At 47.8% G+C, this 10,531-nt stretch overlaps 1 protein-coding gene across 1 annotated transcript in view; it reads right to left on the reverse strand.

Moving 5' to 3' along the window:
* OCA2 (OCA2 melanosomal transmembrane protein) overlaps positions 1-8,233 on the reverse strand; it is a 205,010-nt gene extending 196,777 nt beyond the window's left edge. Inside the window, exon 1 of the mRNA XM_015410957.1 lies at positions 7,980-8,233. Within this exon, the coding sequence (XP_015266443.1) occupies positions 7,980-8,233 (254 nt within the window). The remainder of the gene's footprint in view (positions 1-7,979) is intronic.
* Between the last annotated feature and the right edge of the window lie 2,298 nt (positions 8,234-10,531).

Here is a 10,531-nt window from a genome sequence, read left to right on the forward strand (position 1 = left end):
CCTCTCTTTCCCCCCTGTTCTCCCTCTTCCCCCCGTCTCTGTCTTTCCCCGTTCTCTGTCTCCCCCCCCAAGAACAGACCCTCAGAGGCCTGAAGGGGCGGCGCGAGAGCCGTTGCGCTTGGCCGCCCCCCTCCCGCTCCGTGGGACTTGCAAGGGCCTCCGGCCGGCCCAGGAGGCAGGGAGGGAAGCCGCGCCGTTCTCCCGCCGCCCGCCCGCTGCCCTGGTGACCGGCGGCAGCTCTCCGGCTTCGAGAGGGGAGGGAGGGAAGCCGCGCCGTCGCCCCTCGCTGCTCTCCCCACCCCCCACTGGCTCTGAGCCGAGGGGCGAGCGGCCTCGCCGCTCTGCCCCCCCTGCTCCCCGCTTGCTGCTCGCCTTCCAAATGGCGGCGGCGGCCTCTGCAGAGCGTTCCGTGCGCATGCGCACGGAACGCTCTGGCACTTTGGGGGGGATTTAAATATCCCCCCGATATTTTTTTTTTAGTTTTTAGATTTTTGTGCACCCCTGGGGACTGCCCCAAGAGTGCACAAAACTCTCCCTGCCCCCCAGCTGCCCCCGGAGCGCTGATTTAGCGATCCGCACTCCGGGGGCAACTTGGCTATTAGATATATAGATGCTGTTTTGATGGTCATTTTATGCTGTTTTTACACCCCTGTTTTTAACACTGATAACGTATGTTGTTGAAATTATGATATTATGTTTAGTTATTGGTACTATACATCTCCTAAGTGAATACATCGCTGGAGCTGCATTAGTGGCCAAACATAACGTTTGAATTCTGAATACTCTGGACAATTCTATCCAGTATAGCAAAGGAATGGTAATATGTCTTAATGGGTATAGATATCTTCCTGACTGGACCTTAGACATCAGTAAAATTCCTCTAGCCAAGTGCCCATCATGGTTTAGGTGAGCTCCCTCTCCTAGCTGAAGGGAAGGAACAGGTGTGTGCCTGTGCAAGAAGCAGAGTTTAGATTCCAGAAAAGTGGAAGAGAGAAACAGTCAGAGCACAGAGTGGGCCAGACCACCTTGAGAATAAAGGATCTGTCTGTTCTCTAGGAAACTGATATGAGGTAGCAGATCTGCAGTCCTGCAGAAGTGCCTCTTTGCCCCCACCTGTACTCCACTTGTACATTTGTAAACGAAGCAAACACTAGAAAAAACACCATGAGTCTCTAATGCTTTCTCCTCCAAACAACTTCTCACCACTCTGTAATACATGAATTGCCCTTAAGACACCCTTCCCCAACTGTGTGCATGTGCACACACTGAACTAGATATATGAAGAAGATCAGTGATACAGAAGAATCAAATTATCTCTCTTGGTAAGTGGAACTGTTGATCCATCTGTAATTTCAGAGAAGGGCACTAAGCACCGGCACCTTTTCCACAGTACAACCTTCCTCCCAGCTGCTATTAGCCCTGGGAGGAGGAAAGGAGTAACAACCCCACACACTAATGTGCAAAGAAAGTCAGTGTCTCTTTTAAAAGCAAAAACAAAGTGCATGGATCATGAAGGCCCCATCCCCCATCTCACTCCAGTTTGACTTAGTAGGCTGCAACCTCCCTCCCCTCGCTACTTCAGCCCCCACCCTCCTTCAGTGGAGCAGCAGGAGCAAAACAGGGAAGACACAGCATTGTGCAATGCTCTGGGAATTCCCCATATCCATAGAGATCTGGAAAATTCCTAGAGCATCCCATGATGCCATTTCCCCAACTCTCTGCCCCTCCAATTGCTCCCCCCCCCCCATTGCTGGTTGGCAACCCCACACTCCAGTGTTTGAAGATTTTTTTCCCTAGTCTGACTGACTTCCAGTTTCAGAGCTCAGGTGGGAGGGAACAAGAAATAGATCCAAGCAAGGAAAAGCAGGGCAGGGCTCGGCTGTCCTTGCCTATGCACTCCAAATACCTCACCACATCGCACTTGAGCATCAAGTCAGGAACGAGGGGGAAGCTCTCTCACAAGCCAGTCCATATCTGCTCATCCTTGCTCTGCACGGAGTATTTTAATAGTCTATACAACTGGGATGCTCTTCCTACCTGCCTGAAATTTAGAAGAGAGGATTCAAAATTTCCCTTCTTGGGGAAGGGAGTCAAAACTGATACTGCAGGTAGAGTTGCCACTTGTCCACTATTGGCCCAGGCAGTCCAGGTTTTTCACTTACTGTCCAGTACAAAAACTGAGAAAAAATTTAGGGTTGCCCAGGCCAGGAGAGAAGACAGCCGGCTGGAGGAAGTGCAGGGATGCGGGTGGAGGGGATGGGCCTGCTCTGGCAGCCCTCGCCAACCAAAGACAGCTGGGCGAAGAAGGTATCAGGACAGAAGTGCAAAGCAGCAGCTGTGGACTGTAAGCTTTGTTCTCCCCAGTAATCAAAGGGGAAGGGGAAATGGCAGTCTTCTTGCTTCATAACAGCATAGTGAGGGGTCCTGGTTGAAGGGGCTTCTTATGCTGGTGCTCAGCCTTGCAGGGTACAGATGAACATCAGTTGCACTCCCTTCTCCCCCCCTCTCATGTTGTAGACAGAGGAAGAAGGGGGGAGAGGTATAACTCTGTTTTCTTTCCCACTGCACCAGAGGCAAAAGGAGAACGTGTGGAGATGTTAGTTGCTAGCCCCATCACTTGTGGACATTTTAGTTGACCAAACTCTGTAGTCTGCATATAAAATAATACAGTTGCATATAAAATAATACTTGATTTGTTTACTTCATTGGTGCCCTTCCTTTCTCCCCATCTTTACTTGGTTTGCAAACCATGCACACCTGAGCATTTGGGCTGCAAATCATCCACACCTGTAACCAATGTTCCCTCTAAGCTGTGGAGTCTTGTGAGCTACTGCCATTAAAGTTGTGAGCCAGCCATTCGGCTACTCCATAAATTAGTTTGCTCTGGAGCCCTCCTTCCTGAGCTAAGACAAGAATGTGTGAGCCGGAGGCTAAAGAACTGTGAGCTAGCTCACACTAACTCAGCTTAGAGGGAACACTGTCTGTAACACTGCCTTCTTGAAAGAGAAGTGTGAAAGGGGAGGGTAATGGCTTTACTAACATTCAAAGAGGCATTCTCTCTTCTGTGTGTGTGTGAGAGAGGGAGGGGGGGAGAGAGAAGTGGTATGGTTTTTCTGAAGTGGAGCCTCTCCCTTACTTTAAAAATAAACAACCCCAAACAACTTGTATTTTAGCTTTTTCCCCCCCCCCAAATATTAGCTGCCCCATTAATTGAAAGGGTCTTCAGAACATAAGAAAAGCCCTCCTGGATCAGACCAGTAGTTTGCTTAGTCCAGAATTATGTTTCTAGTAGAAACCTCACAAGCAGGGTTTGTAGGCCAAAATTTGCTCTGTTGCTGTCATTGAGAACCTGTCAGTAAAGTATACTGCCTCGTCTATCCTACCTTATCAGGTTATGAAAAGGCAAATGATAACGGTTGAAATTAAAAAATGAGAACACAGACCACTGAGCCATGCTGGCTAATAGCTAGGGTTGCCAAATTCCAGGTGGTGGCTGGAGATCTCCCGCTAGTATAATTGATCTCCAGATGACAGAGATCAGTTCTCCTGGAGAAAATGGCTGCTTTGGAAGGTGGACTCTGTGGCATTATACCTCATTGAAGTCCTTCCCTTCCCCCACACCCCACTTTCCTCAGGCGCCATCCCCAAAATCTCCAGTTATTTCCCAACCCAGAGTTGGCAACCCTACTAATAGCCATTGCTGGGCCGTTACATACATTTATCTGATCCCTTTTTAAAGTTGCTTTAGCTCTTGAGAGCCAGTTTGGTGTAGTGGTGAAGTGTGCGGACTCTAATCTGGGAGAACCGGGTTTGATTCCCCACTCCTCCGCTTGCACCTGCTGATGTGACCTTGGGTCAGTCACAAGCTCTGGCACAGCTGTTCTTGAGAAAGAGCAGTTTGTGTCAGAGTTCTCTCAGCCCCACCCACCTCACAGGGTGTCTGTTGTGAGGAGGGGAGGGGAAAGGAGTTTGTAAGCCGCTCTGAGACTCCAAGTGAAGGGCGGGGTATAAATCCAATCTCTTCTCTTCTCTTCTCTTCTCTTCTTGGCTGTTGTTCCATCCCATTACAGCAAGTTACATATTTTGTGGAGATCAATCAGTCAAATGCATTTTTTTTAAGTGATGTAAGTAATTGTAGTTGTAAAAGTAATTGTAAAAGGAGCTGCGGTGGCTCAAGTGGTTAAGACGCTGAACTGCAGGCTGTGGAAGGTTGGTAGTTCAGGAGTTCGAGACCCGGGTGCCGCATGACCAACCCAGAGTTGGCAACCCTACTAATAGCCATTGCTGGGCCGTTACATACATTTATCTGATCCCTTTTTAAAGTTGCTCCTTCAGTGGGAAGGTAACAGCGTTCCGTGCGCCTTGGTGTTTAGTCATGCCAGCCACGTGACCACGGAAACATCTTCGGACAGCGCTGGCTCTTCGGCTTTGAAACGGAGATGAGCACAGCAACCCTAGAGTCAGATTCGACTTCCTTTCGAGCAAGGGAACCTTTACCTTTACCTTTTAAGTAATTGTAAACATTGCAGGTTTGCTAGAAAGCAAAACTCTTTCATGCAAAAAGTGTGATGGTGCTCATCAGGGATCCTGTTAAAACCAATATGAAATCATGGTTTCAAATTGTGGATGAATGGGAATCCTAGTTGCCCTTAAATTTGGTGTAAAGGTAACTGAGGTCAAAGCGGGAGGGGGGATTCACTCTGAATGAGCAGGGAAGCACTTGGTTTGATTCAAATAATACTCACCACCTTGTGGGGAATGCAAGTGTGCCTTTCACAGCTCTGTTTACTTGGCATAGTGGTGGGGCTCAAGTCAGGACTCTTCACCCAGACTCTCTATGTCTTGCTTCCTTAGGATTTCAGGAAAGTTGCAAATGTGATAGTAGATGGGGGGGTTCAACTTCCCGAGAATCTCTGTCTTGGTTTTTTTTTAATACAAGAAGTTTCTAATGCCTATGGATATGGATTTTTTAAAATCCCACTTTTGCCTAAAAACCGGTTCTCAAAACAGCTCCTGTGCAATGAAATCCCAATATAAACAATACAGACTGAAATTTAATACAACTCAGGTCCAAGTGTCATTCTCTCTGAAAATTTGCTTGTGATGTTCACATGGGCCCATCACATTCTCTCAACCTGACCTGTCTCACAGGGTTCTGGTAAGGATAGAATGGAAAATATAAAATGTTACAAGACACTTTGATTCCCTATGAGGGAGTAAAATGGGATACAGATAAGCTCCATGCCCATCTTTTTAAAGGACATCTTATGCGTTCTACTCAAAACAGCTGCCCCATGGGACAAAGTCTTTGACATGCAAACTCCAATTATTAGCTGATGTTACAGCCTCTACTACAATCCTTTAGCAAATAAATGATTTGATTCCACTGGTCATCTCTATTGTTGCTAATGGCCTACAGGTAAAACAGCACTTCATCTCTAATTCAACCACTGCAGAATGTGAGTGCTGTAAACTGTTAGCCTGAATTGGAAGCAGAATTTTTCTGTCACACTTACCCCTTTAAGTTGGCTGATTTCGCACTAGAGCTGCCTCGATGTTGCACCACCGTTTGCCCTGATACTGTTGGTCAATTTCACACCCGAAGCCGTGGGGCTCCATTTGACCTGCGGCTTCGCCCAATTTCCTCCGCAGTTTCGTGATCCTCAAAAAACAGGATCACGGAACTGTGGGGAAAATCGGGCAAAGCCGCGAGTCAAAATGCAGCCCCGCAGCTTCGGATGTGAAATTGACCAATAGTATCGGGGCAAACGGCGGCGCAACATCGAGGCAGCTCTAGTGCGAAATCAGCCATTGTGAATCAATAGGTCAATATGGCCCTTTTACTACCCACTTTGAAGATAGCTTGACACTCCATGGGGGATTTTGCAATAGAGTTGCCTCACAGCACAGCCGCCGTTTGCCCCGACAAAACATGTTAATTTCACACCCGAGGCTGCCGGGCTGCATTTTGACTCGCAGCTTCGCCCGATTTCCTCCGCAGTTTCGTGATCCTAGTTTTTGATTTGATTAATCAAGAAAAAATAAGATAGAATGTAGAATGGCAATGTTAAACTTCCCATATTGTGTGTGTTCAGGGGGAGGGGGCATCCGAATTTTTCTCGAGTGTGCCCAGTATTTTTGTTGAAACCATCTGGCAACGTTAACTGGGGGAAACAGTAAGTGGAAAATGACCTCCTTCTTCCAGAAAAGTATAATATTTTCTTCCACAGAGGCTACAAACAGATTTAAAATTCTCACCCAAACAAAGTAATTTTGAGTGACTTGTTAAAAACTAATATTACACAAAAATGGCACACTTGGTTTGAGTGAAATCTTGTTCCGTATCCACAGTGAACAGCACTAAGTATCCTCCAATAGACTCTCATCATGACAAATAATGAACTTTGAAAGGTCATGTATTATCTCTCCTTATATATATTTGTAATTTTGGGTGGCAAGATACGATGCGTGGCAAAATCAATAGGCTCCATGAAGTGCCACTCAAAAATGGGTCCCTGGCCACTGGCTGCATTCCCTTCCTCCCGCCCACAGACGTGCCGTGCAGCCTCTTGCCCTCAGTGTCCTGGGAGTTGATGGAGGGGCCGGATGCTCGCTGATGCTCCACGGATGTAGCTGGCCGGCCTGGGGGACGCCGGCCCAGGCGGCACAGAAGCCCTGGTGGAGGGCGGCCAATGGCCCCGCGTCATCCTCTTTGAGGGAGCCAAAGACAGCCGTGGCACTCTTTTGCTCCTCCATCTCCCTCATGGAGAGCCCTGAGGAGGAGGAGGCCGCCGCCTCTTCCCTCCTGGCCGAGCCGCTCACGCGGCCCCATCCACTCCCACAAGCGCTCCGCGGGGCAATGGCACAGGGCCCCAGCAGACTCGCAAGTGGCCGAGGACCAAGCAGTGGCTAGCGGCGGTTGCTATGACAGGAGTGAGCACCTCCGCCCCTGACCTGTCGCCACAAACCACTAGGAGGCCTCCAGGAGGGCCGGGTAGTGTGGGCCATGTCCTTCCCTGCCACGCCGCCCGACAGCAGCCCATCTTCACCTCCCTGACTTCTAAAGTCGCTGGGCAGCCTCGCTGCCAGCATGCTGGCCCGTCTTCGCCCCCCCCCCGGTCCGGAGACGCTGGGAGGGCTGGGCGGCGTCTGGCCTCTCCGTCTCCGGCACGTCACATGTCACCGTCCCACCTCCCCTCCCCCACTTCTGCAGCCGCTGGAAGGCCTGGATGGCATATGGCCTCTCCATCCCCGGTGCACCGCACGTCGCCGGCCCGTCTCCCCCCACTTCTAAAGCATCCGGGACGGCTAGCTGCCATGCATCATCCTTCACCAGCGTGCAAGCTGTCTTCCCCTCCCCCCCCAGCCACTGTCTGGAGCCGCTGGGACGGCCGGGTAGCATGCGGCCTCTCCTGCGCCGCCTGTCACCGGCCTCTCTTCACACACACCCGCCTTCTAGATAGCTATCTGTGGGGTGGATGCGGACCACGTTTGCAGGCAGGAGCATTCTCCCAGACCGTCTCCCTAGAGCTTGTTGCATTCCTTTCCGCAATGGGCCTTAATCACTAGTATATTATAATATTATAGGTCACTTACGTTCAGAGCAGTCAACAGCAGTTATGGAATTTGTTCTTAACACGGACTTACAGTATACCAATAATTTATTCAGTTTTACAGTACAAAATCCTGTGTGCATAACTAAAAGATCGGTAAGAAAAAAACAGATATTGGAAAATATGGGGGGAAATGTACCCATGGAAGCCATAAAAGCATGTATTAGTTATGAAAACTGATGAAAGAATCTCAGAATCTCCTTCCCTAGGCAAGTCAAACTGCTGGTAGCTTCTTATCTAAACCCTCTCTCCCCACGTTTGATATTACAGGAAGGTATATTAAGCAAAACATGTATTGATAAATGAGTCAGAAAATAAAAACAAGATGAATCTGAAGAAACAGATTTTGTTTGCTGTGTGTCTTACCTCCCATGAAAAGCCAATGGACTGAACTCTTTCCCCAGTGTAATGCAACAGTCTGGTTCACGGACACTGTTTGGATAGGGGTTTTGTGGTTCTACCTGAACAGCCATCATTTCCTTCAGCAGCTTCAGCTCACCGAAATTGTTGGAAATCGGTTCCGCTGCCATGTCTCCAAGCAAATCCACATGCTGAGCCTGTGTCAACTCCATATCTACTTTTCTAGATATTGCACTGTCATCTTTGTTGTCCAAGTACATAGCTCTGTTGCTTGATGGATTCTGTTTTCTTGCCTGAAAAAGGATGCAAATCAAAGGAGTCAATAAGAATAGAACTTCAATGTCTACAAGTACAGAGATATATAATATTTTTCATGAACACATGGAGCTGCCTTACACCAAGTCCAGCCATTGGTCAATACTGTCTACTCTGACTGGCAGTGTCAATCCAGCACCTTGGGCAGAGTTCTTTCACACCAGCTGTTATCTGATCTGTTTAACTGGAGATACCAGTATTGTATCTGGGACCATATTCACAAAAATCAGATGCTCTACCAAGTGAGCTACAGCTCAGCCTCAGGTTTCATCAGCCTGAAGTTGCATAGCTACTAAATATTATTAACAAATTCTCTAAACTCCGTTGTCTTTCTGGAATTAGGTGCAGTGTGGGATTGCCTCTTTTCCTGAGGAGAGGAGAGAAAGCAGACGACTGTGAAGAACTGCAGTCAGGAAGAGCCAGAAGGACACCAGTGGGGTTTGCAGAAGAACTTCTTGGAGTCCTGCTCCAGTTAGAGACTTTAAGACTGACTGTGTAATAAGAGGAAAGGAAGAAGGGTCTGGAGCCAGTGATCTCTTACTACTTAACTGGCAAGCACAAAAGGCCTTGTTGCAGACTCATCCTTGAAACTAGGGTTGGCATTTGCCCACTGCTGGCAGGGGAACGCCAGCTGGCACTCTCCCATCAGCACTCAATGGGGCAGTGGGGGAGAAATGGGAGAAACAGTGTTCACATTGTGGACACTGTAGGATTCACCGGAAACTCTATGGTTTATACCATAGTGTTTCACGTGGATCCTAGAGTGCTCTGCGACACAGTGGTGTAACTTCTGGTTGTGCCGCTGGAAGTGACATTGCAGCATCACTGGCTATTGGGGTAAGCCCCACCCCCCTCCAGTCTCTTTGGAACCCAGTTGTTATTTTTCACCCCTTCTTAGCTGAAGCTTCCCCATTTTACTTACCACATTAAAGTTCTTGTCCCTATGAATTACTTGTTGCTACAGTCATTGGAACCTACCAAGGTTAATACACAAGTGCCTTCCGCACTTGCCCAGAATCATATTTGAGTAAAAAGTAGAGACATCACCCTGCCAACAAATGTCCGCATGGTCAAAGCAATGGTATTCCCAGTAGTCATGTATGGCTGCGAGAGTTGGACTATAAGGAAGGCCGAGCGCTGAAGAATAGATTCTTTTGAACTATGGTGCTGGAGAAGCCTCTTGAGAGCCCCTTGGACTGCAAGAAGATTAAATCAGTCAATCCTAAAAGAAATCAACCCTGACTGTTCCCTGGAAGGCTAGATAATGAAACTGAAGCTCAAATACTTTGGCCACCAAATGAGAAGGGAGCACTCACTGGAGAGGACCCTGATGCTGGGAAAGATTGAAGGTCAAAGAAGACGGGGACGGCAAAGGATGAGATGGTTAGACAGTGTCATCGATGCAACGAACATGAAATTGAGCCAACTTCAGAGGACGGCGGAAGACAGGAGGGCCTGGCGGGAGCTAGTCCATGGGGTCGCGAAGAGTCGGACTCGACTGTGCGACTGAACAACAACAAAAACTACTAATTTGTAGTTTTAGGTGAGTAGCCATATAAGTCCACAGTAGCAAAACAAATTTAAGTTCATTTGCACCTCAGAGCCATCAAATCAGGAAGCTGAGAAAGTGAGCTCCTAATTTGTAGTTTTAGGTGAGTAGTCATATAACTCCACAGTAGCAAAACAAATTTAAGTTCATTTGCACCTCAGAGCCATCAAATCAGGAAGCTGAGAAAGTGAGCTCAGACTCATGAAAGCCTGGAAAATCCTGTGGGTCTTTAAGATGCTACTGGACTAGTAATTTGTATTACCATAGCATTCTGAAAAACAAGAAATACTATGTATTTAGAATTTGTCTTTTCACCTCCTATATAGTGTTTCATTCAAAAAGAGCGAGTCCAGTAGCACCTTAAAGACTAACAAAATATGTGGCAGGGGATGAGCTTTGTGAGTCACTGCTCACTTCTTCAGATACATAGAAGTGAGCAGTGACTCACAAAAGCCCTGCAACATATTTTGTTAGTCTTTAAAGTGCTACTGGACTCTTGATCTTTTCTACTGCTACAGACAAACACGGCTGCCCATCTTAGTGTTTCATTTATTAATGTCATCAAGCATTGTGGGCAATTTAAAAAACCAAACAAGTATACACTGACCTCTTGTGGCAAACATACAGAGATGTTCAAACTGATGTTTTGGGTAAAGAGCTCATGCAAAATGCATCTGTCCAGATCAACATCTGA

This window comes from Gekko japonicus, unplaced genomic scaffold (assembly GCF_001447785.1).
Source record: "Gekko japonicus isolate JY-2015 unplaced genomic scaffold, Gekko_japonicus_V1.1 scaffold244, whole genome shotgun sequence".
NCBI lineage: Eukaryota > Metazoa > Chordata > Lepidosauria > Squamata > Gekkonidae > Gekko > Gekko japonicus.